Raw genomic sequence first — 25,673 nt, forward strand, 5'->3', positions numbered from 1 at the left:
AATCATGAACAATGGATCTTCAATCATGAACAATGGAAGGTTGAGAACCACTGCTGTAACCCTATCTGTGCACTCCATGTTTGAGTCTGGTGGCACCAACAGAAGACCAACAAAGTTTTATTCAAGGTATAAGCTTTCCAACTTTGTTGTCCTGCTGCTTCAGACCAGCACTGCTACCTGCCAACCTGAATCTACTCCACAATGCATGAGGAGTGGTAGTGCACAGCCAGGGTCTTCTGTAAATTGGCTGCATCTTTCATGGGTCAAATCAGTCATTGCAGCCCATGTTAGAAATTCACAGTGGAAAAACACTTATGATATAATTAATCACTAGGGATGGAATTTCTCCAAACTTCAGTGGGAAACCTCCGTGCACTCGAACAGGAAGAGCTGTATTTTTGTTCCTCACTTTTTACTGCCCGGAGGAGTCTCAAAGCGAATAACCATTGCCTTCCCTTCTTCTCCCCACAACAGACATCCTGTGAGGTAAGTAGAGCCCCTGAGAGAGCTCTGGGAGAACTGTGACTGGCCAGCTGACTGCATGTGGAGGAGGAGTGGGGAATCAAGCCCAGTTATGTCCAAATTAGAGGCTGCTGCTCTTAACCACACCAAGCTGCCTCTTGGGAAGGCTTCTCTTTACTTCCTCTTTTATGTTCTCTTTCTCTTGCTCATCAGATCTTTCAGCAAAGCAATGCCAAGGCAGCTTTTGGTGTTCATATGCCCACTAACTAAAAAGGGACACCAGTGGTTTGCAGTGTTGGGGACAGAAATATAGAAGGGTTCTAGAACAAGGAGCACAGAAAACTGCCAATTAGGTGTGGCCTACATATTATAAGATGAAGAAGAGCTGTTTTTTTGGCATCCTGTTTTTTACTAACTGAAGGAGTCTCAAACAGGCTTACAATTGCCTGCCCTTCTTCTCCTCTTCACTTCCTTTTCCTGTGAGGTAGGAGAGGCTGAGAGCTCTGAGAGAACTGTGATTGGCCCAGCTGGCATCATGAAGAAAAGGGAATCAAACCCGGTTCTCCAGATTAGAGGCTGCCTCTCTTAACTGCTACTGCAAACTGGTTCTCAAAGAGAAGAGCGGGGATTTGCACCATCTTTTATTTATTGACTTAAGATTTTCAGTCCGCCACTCTCCAAAGACTGCCAGAAGAAGTCTCAAAGCTGCTTCCCATCGCCTACTCTTCCTCTTCCCACAACACTCAGGGAGGCAGGAGAAGCTGAGAGTTCTGAAAGAACTCAGAGAACTGTGACTGGCCCAGGGTCACCCAGCTGGCTGCCTGTGGAGAAGTGGGGAATCAAACCTGGTTCTCCAGAGTAGAGGCCGCCACTCTTAAGCACTACACCACACTAACTCTTAAAAAGTCACCATTGCTTTGCTGATTTAGTGAAACATCTCTCTGTACCTTCCAGAGTACTATTCGGTGCTAGGAAAACAAAATAGGACATGCTGAACGTGTATAAATCATGCAAATCATGAGGTGCCTCTGGAACTACCTCGACTGTTTCTACTTCTAACTAGTCATACTACAAAATGGAACGACGTGCAGCACTGATGACTGGACATCTTAATCAGCCGCCCTTTTGAGTCTGCACGAGACGTTGCCTCTCCCACTTTCCCATCTGAGCCATGAGGGCTAGAAACATTAAAAAACAAAAATGAAAGTCAAGGTGCTGATTGCAGCAGCCAAGATCAAACTGGATGCATATGCAGTATGTGCGCAGCTGCTCCCCAACCAAACCTTCGATGTTTTAAACAAATATTTATAACCTGCTTTTCCCTTGTGGCTCAAGGCAGTTTACAAATCCTAGATTAAAACCATGCACAGAGCCCACTCCCAGCTTGGAAAACAGCTGAAGCTCTTATGGAGCTTCCTTTTAAAAATTCCTAAAAACGGTCCCCCCTGCACCTCTGTGAGTCTGCTCGACGAGGAGTCAGCCACGGCAGAGGAGGAGTGGGCTCTAGCAGGTGGCAAGCAGGCCCCCTACAGCACGAGAGCCAGGAGGTAGAAGGGAGCTGTGAGCACGCAGAGTGCATGAAGACTGGGGCTCACTGGAGTTCACATTTTGGCTTCCAAGCCGGGAGACTGCTAACCTACACTTGTTAACTGAAAAATGCAATCAAAAGAATTCCCTGGTAGTCAGCACAGCCACCAGGTTTTGTTTAAATCCAGAGAACCATCAGCAACCTCTTCAAATTCCTGCAAGTTCTCAAGGGAGTGTCTTATATCTGAGCAGAGAATCACAGTACACTTAATTACATGCTTTCATTTTGTCTTTTCATGACAAACCTACAGCTTGTGACCACACCACCAAGAAAACATTCAGAGGCCACACATGGAGGCCTGTGCTGGGTCCGTTCTGCTAGTCTTATGCTCTTTCTCCGAAAGTGACAAGGCAGAAGCTCTTTGGGAAGTCCTTTCAGCTTCGGTCCTCCCACCATCTGGTACACTGCCTTTGAACATGGAAGTCACACCTATCATAGTTTACAATTTTAGGGTATTTACTTGTAATTCCAGAGATGTACCCATGTTGCAGACTATGTGCAGCACAATTAAACAGAAGCACAGCAGCATCTCAAAGACTAAGAAAACTTACTGCAGCATCAGCTTTTGTGTCATTAACCTCACTTGTACTTCATCTTTCACGCCAAAGACTTAATATTAGTTTCTTCTGTTTCATCCTCATAACAACTCTGTAAAGTGGATTAGGCTGAGGTTGTGGGAATGGTCCAAGCTCACCCAGCAAGCTTCCGCAGGGATTCGAACCTGGGTCTCCTAGATCAGAGGTAGTCAACCTGTGGTCCTCCAGATGTTCATGGACTACCCCTGTCCTAGATCTTAGTCCAATACTCCAACCCAAGGATTGCCAACCAGGGTTATGGGAGAGCTCCCCAGAGGTTGTTTGGCCTTTCCCAGAGGTTTGGATGGCCGCTGACATCACTAGATGTCCCTGGAGCCCACTTCCCCTGATGCTCCACAGGCCTATTCTCTTTCTCCACAAGGGAAACGGAAAATGACTGATCAATCAATCGATTGGCCGGCTCTTACTTCCACGCCCACTTCCCTGAAGGGGCATTGACACCACTTCCAGGGTTCCTCGAAGCCTGAAAAATATTTCAGGGTTTCCTCCACAGACAAAAGGTTGGGAAAGGCTCCATACCACACTGGCTCTCAATGCATCTGATGGACTATGTTGGAATAAGTTTTGTTAGTCTATTAAAGTGAAGCAGGACTCTACTTTTAACTTCACATTTATGTAGCTGTTTTGAGTTCAAAGCATCACATAGCTTATTCCAGCCTTTCTCAACTTTTTTACTGTATAGAAACCGCTGAAACATTCTTCAGACTTCGAGAAACCCCAGAAGTGCTGAGATCATGCAGAATATGGTTGGGAAGCAAAGCTGCATACAAGTCCACCCAAGACCCCTCCCCTTTCCTTCCCACCCCCTCCAGGCCAATGATTGGCCATTTGGGGGGACGGGACAGGTTGGCATGACCATATATGATCACATTACCCCATAAATGTTTAACAAATTTTAAAAATACATAGGAATTAACTCCCACCCCTTTGGATAACCCATCCAGGGCCACCAAGAAACCCTGGTTTATTCACTACTTCTCAGGACCAGCCTATGAGTTCAGACAGTACAGTATAGTGGATACAGGGGCTGAGGCTCAGAGACGGGGCTTACCTTTCACAAAGCGCTGTGGTGAAACCATTGTGTTCCACTAGACTGCTAAGTAACTTTCACTTTTCCTGCCTGCTGTTCTATGCTGTTCATTCTACTGCTGTTTTGATACAATTACTTTGAAATAAACTTGCATGATATTTCCATCTTTTTTTATTCCCTCAGTTGAATGCTGCTTTGAAACTTGGAGGGGGGGGAGGGTCCCTTGGTTACGCAAATGGCAATTGCTCTAATCCTTCCTAACCCTCACCTCTCCCATCTCCATTGTCTTCCCACGATCACACTATGAACTGCAAGCAATTTTTTTTTGCTTATAAATCATCTCATCCTATTGCTGTTTAAATGATAATGAGGGAAGGCTTATATTCAGTTCAGCAAGCCAAGCTAGAATGCAAAGCAGCTGGGTGGAGGCTTCATACATGCATTTCTTTAAAAGACGCTATCTTTATTTGCCGTGCCGATAGAGCAAAGATTCTACTCCCTACTTATCCAAATTATTCCAGGGTGGCATTCACTCTGCACTCAAAGGTATCCAAAATGCTACATCGAGGTTACCTAAATTCTCGCCTAAGTAATACTGCATGAGTGCAAAGCAGGCCTGATTTGTTCTGGTGTAGATAGAGTTTCCTGCATCAGGACAACCTTTTTGCAGTCAACTTGTCTGAAAAACTGTCTCGAGAAAGCCAGGTTCAATTCCCAAGCATTCTTCCACATGCAGCCAGCTGGGTGACCTTGGGTTAGTAACAGTTCTCACAGAGCTCTCTCAGCCTCACCTACCACACAGAGTGTCTGAGGTGGGGAGAGGAAGGGTAAGCGATTGAGTAAACAGGTTGGAAAAAACCCAGCTCTTCTTCTGCACATTGGGCCAGAGCCTCATCACTGTCCTACTTGAACCAGCTGAGACTTACAATGCACACCCCAGGCCCTCTAGCTGGTGCATAATGGAGAGGGAAGGCCAGCCATGGTGGGAAAGTGCCTTTTGCAGAACCTTCCTTGCTATTCTTGTCTCTGATAAACTCCTGCAACACAATCAGAAGATCAGTGTTCAAGTGTTGGCTGCAGCCCAGATGGATGCTGAGTGTATTTAGCAAGCTTCCAGGAAAGACTCCATTCCTTTCTGACACAGCATCTGCTGGCTTAATTAGCTCTCTCTTGGTCTTGGTCTTCCGGCTCTCTCTGCATGCACATGAAGAGCAACGGAGGGTTGGTGAGACAAGGCCATGGCAGTGATGAATGTGACTTCTGTCTTTGGCTTGTTTCTCACTGTCCTACACTCCTCCATCACTCATCTTGCTTTTCCCATCCCAGTTCTCTTGGTCTGCTGCCCACAGTCCTGGGGAGATCTCTTTATTGGTTTTCTCCCTCTCAGTCACGCAATTCTGAAGTCACCCGTTTGCAGCTCAGCGGTTCCTAAAGCATGGAAAGGATGACGATGACGACGTTGAGTTCCCCAGCACCACAGTAATCCTTTCGGAAATCTCAGGTAGTGCCAAAGTGCATCGAGAACCAGTAGCTTGCAACCACACAATACACTTTGCAGGCTCACAGTGTCCATATATACACATCCCTCTACATAGCACACGTCATCCTTAATTTTACACACTAGGAGAAGGGGGAATGAAGAGACACAGGTACAGCTGACCCCACAAAAACCAGACAAACATGCAGGACAGGATAAATTTTATTGTTACAAAAGTGAAAGGCATTAATGGGTTTCCAACCCTACCAAACAACACTCAAAGGGGCCGGTGGGATCTGGTTTGGTTCCATGTGTAGAGCCTTCTATCAACTTTCTTCTCTTAGGCTCTGCTGCTCCTTAGCTCCTGCCATGAAACATTGTTTTCAGTGGGAACAGCCAAGGGCAGAGTTCTGTATAGGTTCCAGCAGATCTGTTCGGCAAAATACTGTTTGGAGGGAAGAGGGAACTCTAAAGCAGTCCTGTAAATAGACCTTCGTAGCAGGTTAAATGCTGAAAGGGATAAACTTCCAACATACACACATGATAAAGACAGTGTGCACCTTCCCTTGTTATAGTCAGGAAAAGCAGCTTGTGTAGGTTTTCAGGGGGGGGTTGTTCAGCCAAAATCTTTGTAAAACTTTTGCTTTGCAGGCTGCAGCTGCTCACTGATTTGATCTGGCACCAGCATCCTAGGGTAGGGTGTAATACAGTATTAAATGTGGCAGGGCTAGATACACTGTGCTTTTTTAGGGGGCGGGGGGAGTCCACACGTTTTGCACCAAGAAAAACTAAATTCTACAAACCTGAGTCATGTAAATTGGTCTTGTTTCACAATTCATTTTACATTTACTATTTTGCATAATCCCAATTTTGCCAGAGGGCTGTCGCACGACACTGAAGTTCCATCTGGAAGGGAATCACTGGAAATTTAAGTCTGTCAACATTTCTGGCTTCCCAGTTTCCAACAGGGGCTGTGCAAAGTCTTTATACCTATAAGGGGTAAGGACTAGAAACCTACCTCGTCAAACAGCTGAATTCCCCCACCTATTACCAGAGTCTGTGCTTCTGTCTTCCTATGCTCCCGCAGAAGTACAGTGAGCACGCACGTTTATAAGCCCCGGGAATTGATTCCCAATCCTAGGTCATCACAAGGTACTTTTTAAAAGATGCCATCTTTGACCTAGTGCACCAGAAGGAACACGCTGAGCAGTAGTGCAAAGGCTGCCTCTCGCCGTGCCTGCTCTGCCATGCCCACAGGCGCACTGAATCTTGACAAACACAAGCAGACAGGCTGGAGAAGAGAACAGAAAAAGAAGACAGTTCCAGACTAGCAAAGGGTAACTAAAAACATTTCCTAGCAGCTCCGGAGCTTTGAGACGTCTTTGCGGCAGAATAAGGCTAGATACAAGAATCCTCTCCCCGGCCTTGATGTGCTTAGATGTTGGAGTCCATTTCCCCAGATACGGGAGCTGACAAGAAACTCCGGTTATTGTACTCACAGCAGGTGGTTTGTATGGCTTTAAGCTTCAAACCCTACAGGTGGCAGAAGCCTCTCAACTCCAAGCACTGTGGGTTTGGAACAGCTTTTTTCCTTTGTGCATGGTGGCATCTCTCTGCCCTTGTAGTGAAAAGGGGAAGAGATGCAGCAATAGAAAAATGAGATAGCCCTGGAGGGTAGAGGCACAGGCGGTGGCAATGGCTGTATTTTTCAGAGATTGGCTGGGGCCTCTTGGGATCGCCTTGGGTTTTGCCACGAGGCGCAGAGGGTCCTCAAAAGCTCTTTAGTGCCCTGGACACACTGGATTTTCAAACAATACAGGGAGGGGGAGAGAAAAACGGAAGAAGAGAAAAGAGGATTAGTTAGGGAGGCAGGTGGAGCACCTGCAGGCAAACTAGAAAGGAGGAAGTCAGCGTGCAAATCTGGCTAGACCTGGAACAAGTTCTGCTGTTGCCAGGATCATTCATTATGAAGGCTATAATGAGGTGAAATGCCAGGGAAAGGGTAAGTGTCAGGTACGTCAGGACACCACAGAGGAATTCAAACCTATCATTCAAACCTATTATTCAATCCTATTATTTCCTCCATAACAAATTACTAGACAGTGTGAGAAACAGGATTAGGACACCTTCCACCATAAAGGTAATTTTCCTGGGCCAAGATACAAAACTAATGATTACTTCTCCAGTGTACTAATGTTCTTGTGTGACCTAGTTTTCTAAAAGTATGGGCCATGATTTTTGGAGAAGGGAGGGAAGGAGCCCAAAAGAAAAGACATGCTGGCAAAGTAATTAATTGCTCCTACTTTGCTCCAGTTAGATTCTCTTGATAGACACTGGACTGATGTTACCTCCTGATTTCCCAAACACTATGAGAAGAGGAAACATACAATGGTACTCATTTGCATCTCCCTACCGGCAGCAAGGGGAAAAAAATTATTTCACAGATCATCAGATGGTCAAGCGGGAAAAAGGCTGGAGACAGACAAGAGAACACATTTTCCATTATGTCTATTTTGCAAGAGGCAGGCAAGAGCTGGATTCAAGCATGGCTACTAGTTACTTCCCAAGCCTCTTTAGTTATGTTTGTTTCTGCTGCAAGAACATAAATTGAAAGAGGGTTCCTGAAGTTTAATTGAAGGAGCTACCTAGGAGCAGCTAAATAAAATCTGGCTGATTTGGTCTCCTCTTTTACAGGTACTTAAGCTCCAGGCAAGCCCAGAGGCACAAGCTAACAGGCAAAGAGTCTATGACACTGTGCCTGAGGGTTGTAACCTGGAAAAGAGTTTCAAAGAACCCTTACTGGAGGGGGGAGGCATGCTCTACACTTGGCCTCACTTCCCTCTTCTCCTGCTTGTTATTGTTCCTCTACTTCTTGCTGTGGCTCAGCAGTAGTAGAGCATCTGCTCAGCCTGCAGAAGGTCCCAGGTTCAACCCCAGCATATCCAGGTATAGGTTTTGGTAGGAGGTGATATGAGAGACTCTGCCTGAGACCCTGAGGAGACACTTCTGACTTTAATGGACCCAGGTTTGATTCCGCACTCCTCCCCCACATGCAGCCAGCTGGGTGACCTTGGGCTCGCCACAGCACTGAGAAAGCTGTTCTGACTGATTAGTGATATCAGGGATCTCTCAGCCTTACCCACCTCACAGGGTGTCTGCTGTGGGGAGAGGAAAGGGAAGGCGATTGCAACCTGCTTTGAGACTCCTTCGGGTAGAGAAAAGCAACATATAATAACCAATTCTTCTTCCTCTACTGTCTTTCTGGGTTTTGTACCATAAGCCCCTTTTGACTCCTCTATGGGGAAAAAAGCAGGATATAAACTGACAGACAAATAAGTGGTGGACAAACAGATCCTTTCATTCTGATAGGAGATGGACACAGCCAACTTCTAGCCATGCCAACAGCACTATTGGGCATAGATTTTAAAATGACACCTTCCTACAATGCTGTGCAGCAACTCTATAATGTAGGCTGAGCACTCTCGGGCCTCAGAAGAATACAACCATGGTTACTTTTACAAATTGCCTTCTTAAGGAAGAAAAAGCTGCATCTTGGCTCTTACTAAACCTGCCTCCGATTAATTCTCCCCCCGCCCCCCTCGGCAATGAATACAGACAGACCGGTGGCCTAACCAAGCACTGACCCTACCCTAATTCAGCCCTGCCCAGGTCCTCAAGTAATGAGAAATCCATCACTTTGGCTGAAACCTGCTCCTAGCAGATTTTGTTGTCCCTTTGGTAGCTCCTGCTACAAACAAGCATCAATAAAGGCAAGTAGAAATGTAGAGCAAAACTATTTGGGCAGTTCTACTGAAAGACAGGAGAAGAGCAGGGGAAGTGGATATGGAGACATGTGCTCCCCCTATCAAGACACATAGACCAGCCTGGCTACCCATTTGCTTCTGGAACAAAGTGCTGGTATTGACACTGAATGTCTTATATGGCTTGGGGCCAGCATACCTTAAGGACTGTCTTCTTCCATATGAACCTCCTCTTCTTCAAACCCCTGCCATCAGAAGCTAAACGGTGGCAATCCAAGAAAAGACCTTCTTGGTCATGGCGCCAAAACTCTGAAAGGCCCTCCCCAGGGAGATCCATTCATCTCCCTCTATTGCAGGGGTGGCCCAACTGTGGCTCTCCAGATGTTCAGGGACTACAATTCCAATGAGCCCCTGCCAGTATACGCTCATGGCAATTGTAGTCCATGGACATCTGGAGAACCACTGTGGGGCCACCCCTGCTCTATTGCCTACTGCCTGCAGTAACTGTTATTGGACCCCCTCCCAGGTTTTAGTGTTACATGCATGTATGTTTTTCCCGAATTATGTTATATATATATATTAATATTTGTGCGGAAAGGCAGCAAAGAAATGTTGTAATTAAATATGGCGATAGTTTCAGCATCTAACATGGATCTAACATAGAAGGCAAAGTACTTTGAACATTACTTACCAACATCAATACATATATGTATGATTGCAGGATTTAGGTTTGTTTTGGCAAAATGGAAACAGCAACAAAGAAGCACAGGGTGTGTGGTGCGGGTTGTCAGCTACAGTACAGCCAAGATAAGACATTAGGGTTCGGACTTGGGTGTGGACATCCTGCACATCAGCAGAGATCTCATCTTGAGAGCCAGTGTGGTGCAGCATCTAAGGACCAAGTGGTCAGTGGTTCCAATCTCACTAGATGATCTGAGTCAAGCCTCTCCTTTGCCAGCTCATTCCCTGCCCCTCAAGCAGCAAAGAAGAGATAATACTGACCTCTCTTGCAGAGTTGTTAGAAAGATTATCAGGCGTATGAGAAGAACTTTGCAGTATTCTACAGCACTATGTACGTGCTCAGTGCTATCTTCCACTAGGGAGCCTTCAGCATTTTTACAAACAATGTGGATTGAGATGCATAGAGCTGCATTTTTTAAAAAGAGAATGGTCCTGTACACCACCTTTTCTCATGCTGCAAATTCATCAGGACCACCAAGTTTTTAACACAAAGACAACAGTTCAATTGCAACTAGGCATCTGACACTTCATCTAGTCCGAGGACTTGTTTATAGCTTGGCTTACACATTTGAAAGATTACCAAATGATTTCTGTGCTAATCACTTTATGCTAGCTGGGATGGCATCTTGGCCAGGTGTTCCCATTGCCAGCTCGCCATAAAGCCATAGAGAACTGAACCGAACTATCAAAAACTTTAATGCTACTTCCCACCTTTTCTGGCCAGACTAGCGCTCAGCATCCAATATGTGGGGAGGATCAGAAGGGTGAAGGGGAGGAAGATGAAATGCAATAGGATTCCACTACGCCGGAGGGGAAAAGCCATAAGTAAGGATTGTCTTCTCTGCTCCTGACCCATGCGAGGAAAAATCCTCCCACCACCCAGCTCCGCTGGCCCTCAAGGCAACGAGCAGCGTTCCTGTCAAAAATCAGTGAGACAGTCGGTTAGGCACGCAACAAATGACAACAGCCACACAGACTGGGAGACTGGACAGGCCCCAGGCTTGAAGCAACTATGTGGTGGTGAGAATGAGATGATTCACTGGATGAGGGTGAGAAGAAAAGAGCATGGTCTTACCAGCTAACCCTCAGAGAGCAGTGCTAACCCATCCTGTGGGGAGGGGCTATCCCATCAGGCTGTGCAAGATATGGCAAAGTCCTGGCAGGCATCCTCCTAGAGAAGACACCAGAGATTACGCTCCGTGGCAGTGTCAGGGCAGGGAGGTAGAGTCAGAGGAGTAAAGGGGGCCCTCGAACACCATTAAAATAAATTTGCAATGGCAGAGAGACATCAGCTTTAAAAAGTTATGGCCATTTTTACAAAGTCTCAACTTGTTAAAACACTTGTGTCCAGCGAGCACAGGCACCCTCTTGCTTCATATTCCCCAGCCTAGAACAAATTCTAAATAGACAACTTTCCAAACAAACAGATGTCCATCCAGCTGTCTAACTGCAGCCCTCCCGCTCACCAAGAAAATAACCAACTGCTTAAAACTAGCATAAAGGAATACAAAACATAAAACCCAAAGCAATTCACTTTAAAAAATAAACATCTTTATTATAAAGTAAACAACAAAGGGCTGGGTTAAGCATCATAAGAGTATTTCCTTTCATAAATGTAACACTGGTACAATCTTCTGTGCTACCCCCACCCCCCTGCCCAATCTCACAAATAGCACGTTAGGGTGCTAGAGGATGTCCCGTGCACTCCCAGAGCCATGTCCTTCCCTGGTAAGCACACAAGTCTAATCCCTGGAAATAAGAAGGTAATCTTGAACAACATACTAGTTGCTCAGGTACCAGGAACTCTGCACACACATGCACTCCTTCCTGATTCTGTTCACAGAAAATTGTAATGGGGAGGAGGAGGAGGAGGAGACTGTTCTATCCCCTGCTCTGAATCAAAGTGAGCTTCCATCAGAAAGTAAAGCTGCCGTCTTTTCAACAAGTAGTTCCAATGGCGACAGAGGCTTCACTGGCCAATTGTCAGATGAAAACTGTTTTTCTGGTAAGGCTACCTTTAGAAAGACACCGTCCCTAATGAGATGGTTAACAGGGATGTTCTGGAAACAGCAGCTGGTCAGGAACAGTGTGGGGCAGAAGCAGAGGTAGAGAAGATATTCTCGGTTGTGCAGGCCAGATTTCCAAAATGCCACTTTGCTACTAGAGCACAAGAGCTTAAAACTGTTTCCTACTCCTCTTGATCCAACTGCCAGCTGGGCCACAGGTCCAAGGGCACAAGGAATGCTCGAATGGCCACAGCTGCCCACACAGAAAGACTGTAGTGACTTACTTCCTATACCTGCTCCTGGAGCATTCAGAGGGAAAGCTGCCTGCTGCCTGAGCCTATCACTGAGGAATGTCCCAACTCCACTCATAGTTTTGGAACTTGCTTAAAAGGCACAAAATACAGGCACTTGCCCCACACACTTGGGCTGCCTTTGTAACACTGTCCCATGACTTGGAGAGAGCTACTAGGACAACCACAAAGTCTTGGGGGGGGGGGGGGTCCCACAGCTAACATGAAGCTTAAGTCCAGCACATTCCCTTAATACACATGGGGATGGGAGCTGTAAAAGAGCATTAAAAAATTACCCACAGTTCTGCTCTCCAAATGACAAGTTTTGTCAACCAGGACAAATCACAAAACTTAAGCAGTTTGGCGTTACAGCTGGCTGTCCACCTACTAAAAGCTGCTGAGTTGTGTGCTGTGCCAGTTGCGAGACCCCATTAACATTCCATGAAAGCCTTTTGCTCACACACATTTAAGTGCCAGTTTAAATTCTACAAGAGGAAAAGTTGACTGGCAGCCCCAAAGTCACAATCCTGATTTGCCAGGCAAACAGGCAGCGCAGGCAGGAAACCCTAATAACAATAACACAAATTAAAAAACCAAATAAAAGGATGATAATGGAAATGGCATGGTAGCTGCGAGCCTCTGATCTCCTGCAGGAGCAAATCTAGCTCAGGGCCTAGATTCAGCACTGATTTCAGAAGCACTCCTCCCATTAGCATCACATTCCTTAGAAGCAGGGAAATCCCACAAGTTAGGTCAATGCTTGCTAAGGGGGAAGGCAAGCCTAAGAACAGTACACCTTCCCCTTTCCAAAGCAGGCAGGGGATTGGGATGGCATTCTTTTGACAGGTTTGAGAAACCAGCCACTCGTCACCTGATGACTGGCCCTATGGGGGATGAAGACCAGCACAGTGTGACCAAGGGAGCATGCTTAGCAGCCAACTTCTGGGAACTGACGGCTTTTCAGGAATATTCTCCTGAAGGAGGCGGAGCTCCTGAAAGCTGACGGATGCATCACATAGTCAGAAGAGAAGGGCTTCCTGCAATATGACCCCAATCATCAAGGTTTTGTTATTTTTAGGAGACCCGCTAATCTGGATGTTGCTGATTCTCTGGACAGAGAATGGCATACTTATATCTCTTTGGTCTGTCCCAGTAAAGATCAAGTTCTGTTCTGTTTACCTACAACGCTGTTGTTTCTTGTAGCTAACAGAGACTGATATCAGATATCAGAAACCTTTACTGGCATAACCCAACAGGGACACAGCAAAGGAGAAGCTTTCCCCACTCTTTCCCCAGAAGGACTTCATATTTTCTTATGGGATGCCAAAGAATGCTGGCTTACTGATCTCAGGGCATGCAATTACTTGATACTTAAATTCTAATGCTGTGTAAAAAAAAAAAAAAAAACCTACCCTAGCAAATTTTGTAACCACAGGTTTACAACAAAATGTTTTTTAAAATTCTTAGAAAAGTTTACAAAATATGTGCAAAAAATACCCAGCAGCTTTAATAGACATATTTCAAGTATTTCTTAACAACCGTCCAATATGCATAACGGCTCGCACAAGATAACAGGAGGCACGGCAGGAGATGTTTCAACACTTAGAAACCCAATCCCTGCCACTTTAGGCAATGTATTAAAAAGCCAGATGACAGACTCTGCTTCCTAGAGAGAATTAATTCATTTCTGAATAGCCTATCTGGGTTCTGGAATGGTTTCCCTAGATTCCTCCTCAAATAAATTCTTTGGTCAGCAATTCTCCCCCTACAAAAGACAGTTTCTTTGTTATCCCATAGGTACAAAGTATTGATCTCCCATCTCCATTCATGTCGTTTAAGAACTGTAAACTGTGTCACTTAATTTTCTTCCAATTATTAACCAGGGAATCTCACTGGCCTGTGTGCCCTCTCTTGTTGGAGGCCTGATTTGGCTGAAACCAACAAGATCTAATCTGGATCAATTCTCAGAGTACACAAACATGATCTGCAGCAGACCCACTTCTCTTCACATGATCATTCTTAGGAATCCTCTACTCTTTGCAGCTTTCTTCCCTCCGCTAGCAGAAACAGGAGAGCTGCCAGCCACACTTGCTGCTAGGGCAGGGAGTGCCACGTCCTTAAACAGCAACCCACTCTTCTTTAAAGCTCAAACGAGCACCAAGTAACCTTCGCAGTGCTCACTCAGGACTGCAGGAAGAGAGAGATTTAAGACATCCACCCTCCCTGGGTGAGAAATCATTAAAAAATAACCTGACGCGCAGTGCAGGAGGTGGCACAATTGCTCCTCTACTCGCCCTCACCAGATCCAGGTACAAGTGACTGTTCCACTCAACCAATCTGTGCAGAGAGCCACGAAGATGACTGGGACAGGCTTTCAGAGAATGGACTGCTCTCAGGGGGTGGCTTCGCCCAGCACACGGCTCTGTCAGCTCCAAACAGCGTCAGCCCCCTTTTCCTATAAATGGCCAGCAATGTCTGTTTAGACTGAGGCTTAACTGCGGCAGTCCACAATGTCCATGTGAGTTCCATTGTATTAAACAAAAATACCCACCAAACCAAGTTACAATCTCTTTCTCTATGGCAATGCAAAAGATGATGGCTTATGGTTCGAGAAGGGGCAACCGGAAGCTCCACCCCACAAAGCTGCCTTGTGTGGAACCCAGGAAATGGTAAATGGAAGCGAGGCACCGGCTGGAGGTAGGCATAGGCACAGGACTATGTGGCACCACTGCTAAGGGATGGATCATACCATGCTGGCATCGGATTTTGTTCCGAAAGAAGGGATTTCGCTCTTAGGAGTGGACGGGGTCCCAGCATCTGCCTCGATAAATCCTCTTCTGTCTATTAAACTAGCAAGGTGGGAGAGAAAACAAGGGGGCGGGTTAAACCAGTAATTAACAAGCCAAAAACAACAGCTAAAGCAATAGCGGACTATCTTTTTCATCCTGGTGACAGATGAGGAGCATTATGTTGACATAATTATGCCGACAAACACACATCTGGGGCATTCTTTGTTCTGCAGTCATGCATTAAGATAATTAATGTGGAATAAAACTGATACGAGTATTTACAGGGAATCTGGGCTCAGTGGTAGGGCCTCTGTTTTGCAAGAAGTCCCAAATTCAACCCCCAAGGTTTCCATTTCAAAGGATCAAGCAGCAGAGGAACTGAAAGACCCTGACCTGTCACCTCAGACAGCAGTTGCCTGCCGGAATAGACAAGACTGATCTTGACAGGCCAAGGGTCTCACTTAGCATAAGGTAGCTTCACGTGTTCAAGGCAATGTCACTTTTGTTAATAGGTATGAAGTTCTCACTACAGCAACTTCTAAAACACTCTACATTGTATATGGTCCAAATTCCCATCAGTTAACGGCACCATATTCCTCATTACAGATTCAGTCATAGAATTACAGCATCACTTGGCCCTTACACTCTTCAGAGTGAGTGCTCTTTGACACTGGGGCTCAAGTCCAACTCAGACAAACATTTGGCACTTCTGAGATGACTTTACTGAGCACTTCTGTATGGGGGGAAGGGAGGAATTCAGCTAAAAGAGATTTCTGAGTAACCTTTTCAAGTATCCTGAAGCTTGCCTAAAGATCATCTCTACAAACATTAGATGGATAACCCCTGCCTGCAACTCTTCTGTATGTGCGCATTCAGGGACTCCTTCCAGATGTCATTTCGCACAATGCCAAGTGCTAACCCTGAAATAAGTCCAACTTTATCCAAGTCTGCCCTCTTGTGACTACATGAAGTATGAAGGGTTTACGAATTGAGGCAGCAGGTAGTTCAAACTTGGATCTGCAAACATACGAGGTCCTTATAAACAAACCCAGACAGCTTTCCAAAACCAGCTCTGCTATGCTATGCAGACTGAAGTAGCAGCTTCAGGCTACAGATTTTACTCGCCATTAAAAAGGCAGGTGTCATTTAGTGTATTTTTTTTAATGTGATGGTATCAAAATAATAAGAATTTTTTGCTGTAGGCCCTGATCAATCTTGTGTCAGTTCTGCATTTTTCAAGATTTCATTTCTGGTTATGCTTCCCCTCCTCACCCCTAAGCTTAGCTCTCTTCCTTTTCATTTCCCATTGTCCTGGTCTACCAATGTTTTCCAGCATCTCCCAAGCAGGGAAGAATTGAACATGCTCCTTAAGCCACAGGGACATTTTCTACCACTAACACCCACTTTTAGGATCATGTGCACAACCCCCCTTCATTCTGTGTGGTGGGCTGACTATCTAAGAGCAGCTCCTCTTTTGCTTGCTCTGCATCAAAAGCAGCCCAGAGCAACAACAGAAAGCAACTTCTGAAGAAGAGAGGCAACATCCATCTTTGCCTCAAAATTCACCACCACTCCCCTTACGAATTAGGGTGGATTTTGTTAGCAATGCCTTTTATTCAGCTTCTGCAACCACTGCCGTGCACCAGAAGACAGAGGCAGCTTTCCCTGACAAGGGAGCTGAGAATGGCTGCTATTCAGTATCTCTCTGTAAACATAAACATGACTCAAAATTATACTCCAAACATCCAGCTGTGGAGTTCATTGATGACCTTTACCTGGGATAGAATGGTCCGCAGAGCACTGCACAGCAGTTGGTGAGGACGCTTTTATGGCTGTAGGGATTGGCAAACTCAGAGCCTCCTTTATTTGACCATGCTCCTTTGAGCTGCAGTTTTTTAAAAAAGGAACTGGTTAGGAAAGGCCATGGGAGAGAAGAGTCAATGAAAATCCTTTGCTGAGCTGGCTTCAATGAACCTTTTGCAACCACCTCTAACATACTTATATAACTCTGACTTACAAAGACCTATACGCAAAACCCACTAATCATGATAGTGCATGGCAATTCAGCAGTGCAGGACCTTCTACTGGGGGGGGGGAGGGTACTGTTCACAGAACATAAAGCAGTTTTAACTTGCAAGAGGCTCAGGTGGTTTGCATTTTGGCCAGCTTCCTCTGACACACACATCTCTTGAATAATCTTCTCTGTTGTCAACAGACACCCGCACAATCAGATGCTCCTCATGCAACATTATCCCATTATGTCACAGAATATAATTCTCATTGCTTGTTGGCCTACCATCCCTTGGTGCCCAGATTCAACAAGGATATTTTCACACTCTGAGATTTGGATAGCTGTGAACTGCTACTGGATGTAACCGTAGGCCAGTAACCAAATCAAGAATCAGTGACGAGGGACTTGCCAGTTTGGTCTGCTATATCTGTTTAGACAGATGTATACATTCATTTGGACATCATAATTCCAACACTAGGAAAAAACTTGGAAGGAATAACTAGCTATGTACGGTGAGTTAAATGAATGTGGTAGCACTCTTTAGTGAAACTATCCAGAACAATCACAAGATTACATCACCATATAACTTGTACCAAAAGAGAATCATTTCCCTGTTTCCAAGGTCCTTCTATGGTTACTGACAATGGCTCATCCATTAGCTAGTGTAGATATTTTAGCTCTTGGATTTTAACATCCTTTAAACAATTTTATACATTAAGTTTTAATGTGCATTAGTTGTAGTCAATTTTTAAACTCTTTTGAGTGCTTTCAACAGAAAAGTCACTAAATTTCATATGCAAAAATAAAAAGAAGTCTTCACAAGCATGTAAGGAGGTTTTACTCTTGCAAAGTCATAGTGCAGCAGTTCTCAACCAGGGGCTTGCAACCTCTTTGGCGTTCGATCAACCCTTTTCCCAGGGGTCGCCGCTGCTGCTGCCACCCAAAGGGGGTTGGCGGCATTAGGAAGGTTGAGAACCACTTTCATAGTGAGTCATAATAAACTTTCAAATGAATGGTGAAACACATTGTTTAAAAAGCTTTGAAAAAGCTGCCCCCAGAAGGCCTGGCAGCAATCTATTTAAAAGAAGAAATATTTTCAATGTAGGCACTTGCAAAAACTATCAATTGCAAGTGCCACTTCTCCCATATGAGGTGAAATGGCACAACTCTGGTAAACAAGTAAACACAAATAAGGATTCTATTCTTTCTGAATTATTATTCACATATACACATTCAGTCTGATTTACTAATTAAAAGTTGTATAAAAGTTGCATTATTAATCAAGATTTCTTCAGGTAGCACTCTGCTGAAAACGTATTGGTTGGGAGTCACCAAATTGAGGTAGGAAACTTTTGGACCGATTATGGACGACGGCGGTCACACAGTTTGCCCTAGAGTTGTGCATGCACACACACAACTCCTGGGCTGGAAGGTTCTGCCACACCTCACAGCAGAGGGAGCAAGGGGCATGGAGGTCTCACCGCAGAATGGTGGGATGGCAGCATTTCATCAGGGGGTGTAGAAATGTGCCGTTCGGCTCCGCAGCACAGCAAAACTAAACAGGCCCTAAAGTGGTGTGGGACAGGACTTGGAGGGCGCCTGCCCGTGCAAAGGCAGGAATTAGCTCTGCTGTCGTGCAGGCATTGGTCCGCCCTTCCCTGCCCATGCACAACTGGTCTTGGTTACAGATGTACTTATTTGTTCCTTTGGGTACCGGCAAAATCTAACCATTCATTTCACTACAGAAATTTGCCTAAGAATGTTCATTCCCTCCAGATATCAAATCTCATTATCAAAATGCTACAGCAGTGTAGCTTCTATGAAGTATTTATGTAAAGTGCTAGAAATGGATGCTTGGACCTATGAGAGGAGAGGCAGAAAAAATCCATACTCACATCTTCATTGGTTGTCAGGTTGGAGGCAACTAAGTAAGTATGAAACCCTGAGAGGCCAAAAATAGACCAGACTGAGAAAAAGCAGATCACCAGTTCCAACACAGTGAGAGGAGAGTCAAGGAAGGACCTGGATGTGTAACTGAGGGGAACTCAATCTTCCTGAATCCCCAGAGCCAAAGGTCCGTTTCCCTTTGTCTTCCAGCAACTGATACATTCAGTTGAGTGGAATAGAACATGTTCTACATATATGTTAAACCAGGGTTTAACCTTTGGGATCTCTGTAAATGATCCTGGATCACTTTTGAGACTAGATCACTCTGAGGATGCTCGGCAAAGTAGCCTAGTGCAGGTCTTCTGGCCTAAGTCCTGTGTGTGTGTGTGTGTGTGTGTGTGTGTGTGTGTGTGTGTGTGTGTGTGTGTGTGTGTGAAGGGAAACCCCAAAGTGAGGTTCTTCTATGGTTCCTCCAAGGACAGTTATCTACTTTCTCTGCCTATCTGGCAATATAAATTTGGTTATTCCTTGCTGTGGGACATGTCTCATGAGCACTTTCAAATCTGCTAGCTCTTTTTCATTAAAAAAAATAAAAATTTTAAAAAAAGTAAATGACAAAAGATACTGAAAGGATATCTGGCTGGTGTTGCCTTCAAAGCAGTGATAAAGTCACTTCCCTGGGAACCTGCAAAGCAAAGCACAAAATAAACTCTTGTTCCTCTCTCTACCAAGACAAAAAAAAAAAAAGAATTCAAAACAGCACTGATGGCACAATGACAACACAAACATCCAGGATCCCTTTCTTCTATCCAGGAACTCAAGAGAACAGAAACAAAGACAATTTTTGCACTATCCCTAGCCAAGCTTGCCCCAATTGTTGTTTGCTGTCCAAGTCTTAGAAATATGCCCCTTGAGATTATCCATGTTTTCTCAAGATGACTCCCCCCCCCCCACCTTCTTATCTGGATTCCTACTGAGGTCTTTTGGTCCAGAAAGCTTTCCCAGAAAAGCACTACTTACGTAGAGTAAGATGGGTGATAACACAGGCAAAGATGAACGCTGTCAGGAAGGAGAGAGAGAGGATGAAGGCATAGAAGTATCGATAGTTGCGCTTCCCCACGCAGTTACCCACCCAAGGGCAGTGGTGATCAAACCGTTCTGGAAAAATAAAAGGCAAAAATGATGTTACAGTGACTTAAGTATTCTACAGGCCAACAGAAGAAGCTCTGCGAAGACCCAGGGGTCACTGAAGCAGGTAATCTTTCTGTTAATACACACAGAACGAGAGTAAAAAAGAAAATTAAAGGTAGAGAGAGGTGCCAATTATTTTAAGTCACTTTAGCTTGAAAGCAGTGGGTGTCTCTTCTTGCCCCTTCAACTGCAGCACACTAGAATGGAAGATGTGTCCATACCACTTTGGGCAAAGTATCAGTATATAATTGGATGAGATAAATGCCTTTCAGGAGACATTTGCTAATGGTTGCAATTTAGAGGTGGAACCTGGATGACTGCAAAGGTGTAGCCATATGGGTTGTAGCAAAACAAAATAAACATCTGGTGGCACTTTAAAGACTAACAACTTCTACTTCAATAGAAACTTTTGTGAGTTACACTGAATGACTGTCTTGACACAGGAAGCTGCCTGTTCAACCTGAACAGTCTGAAGAAAAGTTAACTTGGGAGTGGAAAGAAACGAGGGAATAAACTGACAAGCGAATCGGCCTTTGAACAGTCTTTTCAGGAAAACTGAGGGATGGGATTTTTATTTTTATTTCTTTTACACCAAGGGCAGCTTCTTATGCCAACACTGCTGCACACATTCAAAATGTAATTCAAGCAGTAGTAGAAAGAGATGCCCCTGGTTATTTCCAGGTCCCATTATGTTTCTTATACAAGCAAACTTCCTGATCTTAGATAATGAATGTAGAGGAAATGAAGTCAAGAACAAGGACCTGGGAGGTCTAATTAATAAGGCTGACAGGAGACTAAAGAAAAACAGATTAATGTTATGCCTGAATCATGCTGTGGATTCTGCACAGAAATAAAACAATAGTTTTGTAGGGAAAAATGCTCTCTTCGGAGTCAGATGAGGCCCACATAAAGCAGGAGCCGTGTAAGAAGAGGCATTCTCTCCTGTGCGAGAAAGACTCTTCTCAAAAGGTTGAAAAAATGGTCCACCTTGCAAATATTTACGTGAAAAACGTTCTGCAATTTGGCTGCAGTATTAGTTGATCAATCTTATCAGTCCTATCATATTTGCAGTGAAACAGTGTTGTTTCCCAGATCAGAAATGGCCCCTGCCCAAGCTGCTTTAAGCGCCAGAAAGAAAGGGACACGTATCCCTAAAATGATGGAGGATCTGTGCAGGAGGAAAATGAAGAGATAATCCCTTCCCCCCAATGCCAGGGCTTCAATTCAGATTCGACCCTTGCCACCACCCCACATCCCCATGCTGCTTTTAAGGACTACGTTTTAATCTCACATTCCAGTCACATAACTTCCTGTGTATGATTTGACCATGATAAAGCTGCTGCCTAATAACTCATTCACTGTATGTAATTTTTTTCCCTCCTTTTTATCATCTGAACACTTTCATGATTGTGGATCGCACTGTGTTCTCAATTGTTCCTCTAGTCTCACCAGCGAGAGTACAGACAGCCTCTCAAGACCCACATATCACTGAGCCATGAGCAACACTGCTGAGTCCTGGTCAAGTGTGTTGGCTTGGGTGCAGGAAAGCAGGGCTAAAATTTTTCCTCAGTCATCAAGCTCACTGGATACCGTTGAGCACATCATCTTCCTTAGCCTAGCTGCAGCAACTGTGTACCAAAGCTAAATAAAAATCAACAAATGCTCCTGTACAGTCTTACGCATTTACTGCAGGTTTTGCTAATCTGCTGCTGTTCACATTATCAGGAATGCAAAGCGGTAGAAAAGGAGGAAGATTCATAGACACTGAGAGACTAAGGCTACAAGTCAATGAGCATTTTCCTATGAATAATGGATAAGTGGGACTGGCTTTAGTTAGACCCATTTAGGGTGATGGCAAGAAACATTTACATGTCAAGCTTAACCTGGTTTTATAAGCAGGTTAACTATCATCTCTCTTTCTTCTTCCAAACCTTCTTATTTTCTGATAGGGCTGAAACTGCTGGAAAATGAAAGCTTTCTAACCAATATATCTAGTACATTTTTTATCTGGGCATTCCTCCAAGCAGGGCAGAGCGGCAGAGAGGGAGGAAGGAGGAAGGAAGGAAGAGACTCTCTGTCTGGCTTAAGGTCTCCCAGCAAGTTTCATGTTACAGTCAGGATTTGAAAATGTGCCTGGTTTGACAATCTCAACCACTACTAAAACTGACTCAGGACTTTTGGTGGAGAAAGGAATTAAACAACCCTGTAGCACAGATGTGTCTTAATTGTTTATGAAAGGAGGACAAGGAGATGTCTGGAGTAGACATGATACATTCCTTAAGTATCTGAAGCACTGATCAGTTCTTGTCTGCTTTCTAACCCTTCAAGTTTATAGTCATTATGGTCCACAGCCATAAAAGCTAAAAATCTCTTAAACTGCTGTCTTTTTACAGTAATTCTTGTATGTATTGTATACCTTCTATCATTTCTATACCTTTCATTCTGAAGCAGAATCATGCCAATCACAAAAGGGTTAACAGCCCGAAGGTCCCCCATCACATCCATTACCCAATGAAACACCTTTGGCAGACTGCCAGCCTTGCCCTGTACACAGCAATTCTGTGCCAGTCAGTATATCAATTTAACATTATGTGCAATCCTTCATCTGAGTCAGTTCTTGAGCCAGTTACCGTATTTGCTCTCTGCAGCTTGCAGGACTACACATGCAACTGGCTGACTAGAAAAAAAAATTGGTATTCAGACTGGATTCTTGAAGGTTTACACACTTTTCAAAGACTCCAACGTCCTTTTAATTAAAAAGTTAGGAATTAAAAGGGGAAAAAGAAAACGCAGCATTCCAAATCTAGGAATCTACTTCAAGAAGCTGATTGTCTCACCACGGCCCTCCCTGCCCTGGAGCATCTTATTTTGGCTAGAGTTGAGCAGCTTGGGTGTACATGCAGCTTTAGTTCACATCTTGATAAGTCCTTTAAGGCATATTCTAACATTGCACAAAAGGAAAGCTACACTGTTACAAACATCTCAGGAATTGAAGGAATCAGTGCCTTTCCTCCTACTCTTTCTGCCACCTATAATATGTGCTGCTCCCTGACTTACACCTAGGAACACCAGCATGTGCAATAACTGCTGGAACACCATCCTTTACCTGTCCCACACCCACTTCTGCCCCATCCCAAAATAATGTTCCTCAATCAGTTCCTCAAGTACTGTTCCAGCACTAAAATTCTGCATTAAGAAACGCATATTATGCAAATTAAGCTATTCCACATACATGCACACACAAATGCATTTCATTTCAGAGTGATAAACATACTAACCAATTCTTCACTGTTTAATCATAGCTCTTCTTTGTTCTTCTAAGAAGACTTTTCAATTTGAACAAGAGGGTGCTCCAGTGACCAAAATAGGAAGACAACGGTTTTTGGGACAGATGGGCAATGAAGAAACAGAAAAACTGGAGACTGGTTGTTCAATATAATGTCGCTCAACTGTCTGCCCCATCCTCCTCTAGTTTTCAAGATTGCACCAAACACTACCTATATAATACCAAACCTGCTAAGGTATTCTGATCAAGAAGGGTTACTTTATTTCACATCATTTTCCGCCCCTCCACTTTATTCTAACAACAACAGTAACAGCACTGTGAGTTAGGTTAGGTTGAAAAAGTGAGACTGGCCTAAGGCCACCCAGCAAGGTTTTCAAGACAGGGTGGAGATTTGAACCAGGGTTTCCCATCTCCTAGCTCATAAACCAGGGATTCCCAACCAGGGGTCCGTGGATTCTTAGGGGTCCACAGCAGCTGGTAAGTGCAATAATATGGTGGGGGGGGGGCGGTGTCTGGGCTGTCTTCTCAGCGCCTACTCTTCTTTTCAGCCTACATGAGGCAGAGCTACCAAAGTAGTAGTAAAGGCAAAGGGAGGAAGCAAAAGGAGGGCTAAGGGTGAGGGTAGTGATGCCACTTCTGGGGCTGGAAGGAATAGCAGCATTCAAATATCTAAATAACTCACAGTCAGGAATAACCAACACTGAATGCTTAAGAAGAATGAACATTTTTGAAGTCCAAGAACCTCTTTCTTCAAGTGAACATACATATAAAGATGCCTTACACTGAGTCAAATAACTGGTCTACCACAATTGATTCTGTCTATACTGAACAGCAGGGACTATCCAGTGTCTCAGGCACTTTCATCCTGATTCTGTTAATGGGATAATGATAATTATTATTATTATTTTATTTTTGTATGCCACACTTCCCTGTCCAGCTCACGGACTGAACCTGGGGCTTTCTGCATGCAAAGCAGATGCTCTGACACTAAGCCACAACCCTACCCTCAGGGAAATGGAAAGATTTGTTTTACAGAGCAAAACATACAAGTCTGATGGGCCACATGAAGTCTCACCTTGAACTTACCTACACAGTTGTCACAGACACTGCAATGAGAGGTCCGAGGAGGACGGAACATTTTGCAAGTGTAGCAGTATTTCAACTTCACCATATATTTGTTTATAACAACTTCCATAGTGCGGGCAGGCGGACGATAAGTGGAGGTGCCCAAGTTGTCTGCAAAGGCAAAACCAAAAGTCCAAACATTAGGCGGCCCTTCTCCAAGTCAAGTCCCAGGATTGGATAAAACTTGATAACCTTCTTGTTATGCCCTAGGTTCAGAGGCAATGACCACAGCATAATATGTGTTACAAATTGCTACCCACCACTGAGAAGACTACATGCCACCTCAACTAGAAATGTGAAGGTCCACCAAAAAATGGAACAGAGCTGAACAGAATGGGCGAGGCCTCCTATTAAATATTTTCTGTTTGGAATTCTGTTTAAAGATAATCTATGACATTAAATAGGAATTATCATTATGTATGCTGTAGACACATACAACATATTTTAAAGAAACATTTACTGTTTAAACATCAACAATTCTCGCAACAAATAACATGCTATAATGTATTTTATAATTGTATCTGCATTTTCACTGTTTATAAGTTGACTGCAGGAGCCTTTCTATCTATACAATATGCTTCCTTTTGTTTACTACAAAATTTATTTTACATTTGAGTCCAAAAGCAAATAGGAGATTGGGGTAAATGCATCAGAATAAGCCAATGTCTAACTCTGTTCTTACTAATGGATGTTAAATTCCTAACGCAAAAGCACCTGGATAGCCAAATTATATCCCATATTTATATTTTGTTCCTCACCCTTTCCTCACTTTCCTAAGCTAAGCTTCCTCGTTTGTCCTTTAAGTGGCAGTGCGATCCCTTTTAATCCGTAACTGACAACTATATGCGGAAGAACTGCTTTAGATTTTAATACAGAACGCTAATAGCAATAAGTGTTTATACATGCCAAAAAAACTGTTCAGACCTTTTGTAAACTCCAGATGATGGATTTGCAAAATCAATAACTTGAAGGGAGCCTTGACTTTCAAAGCCCACACCTTGAAAATTCTCTTGGTCTTTAAGATGCTACTGGACTAAAATTTAGTTCTTAAGAATAACAGGTATATGGAACTTTAGCCACAAAGGCAGGGAACATGGAAAGGACGCCCCCCCCCCCCAAATGAGCATGCCAATTATAGCCTTTTACTGGTATCTGAGATTCCTCAACAGCCAAAACTGAATCATGCTAATTTTAAAATAATCTCTTTTCCATTTGTTTTATTGGATCCACAAATCTTTAACTTGCGTGATTATTTATATTTCTAACAAAAGACACTCTAAACACTGACAGAAGCTACAAGCACAAAAACAGATCCTGCCTGCACCTCATTGCAACAACCTACTAAGTCCATGCGGAATAGTTACTATCCCACAAAAATGCCAGCCTGTTAATATTTGTTAGCCTCAAAGACCGACTTTGTAAAGTTTCTCTAC

The 25,673-nt window shown here is 44.2% G+C and overlaps 1 protein-coding gene across 5 annotated transcripts in view; it reads right to left on the bottom strand.

The window, feature by feature from the left end:
* Nucleotides 1–5,605: 5,605 nt before the first annotated feature.
* ZDHHC18 (zDHHC palmitoyltransferase 18) overlaps nt 5,606–25,673 on the bottom strand; it is a 32,008-nt gene continuing 11,940 nt past the window's right edge. For 3 of the 5 annotated variants that reach the window (XM_077337707.1, XM_077337705.1, XM_077337709.1), the window contains exons 3-9: nt 24,202–24,351; nt 19,659–19,796; nt 19,275–19,323; nt 18,647–18,749; nt 16,516–16,625; nt 14,701–14,800; nt 5,606–6,951 (exon numbers count right to left, since the gene is read on the bottom strand). In XM_077337707.1, the coding sequence (XP_077193822.1) occupies nt 6,862–6,951; nt 14,701–14,800; nt 16,516–16,625; nt 18,647–18,749; nt 19,275–19,323; nt 19,659–19,796; nt 24,202–24,351 (740 nt within the window). In that variant the 3' untranslated portion in view covers nt 5,606–6,861. Of the gene's footprint in view, nt 6,952–10,730; nt 10,827–11,184; nt 14,801–16,515; nt 16,626–18,646; nt 18,750–19,274; nt 19,324–19,658; nt 19,797–24,201; nt 24,352–25,673 lie in introns of those variants that run through there. The other 2 variants (XM_077337706.1, XM_077337708.1) reach the window with 2 other exon arrangements.

This window comes from Paroedura picta, chromosome 5 (assembly GCF_049243985.1).
Source record: "Paroedura picta isolate Pp20150507F chromosome 5, Ppicta_v3.0, whole genome shotgun sequence".
Lineage (NCBI taxonomy): Eukaryota > Metazoa > Chordata > Lepidosauria > Squamata > Gekkonidae > Paroedura > Paroedura picta.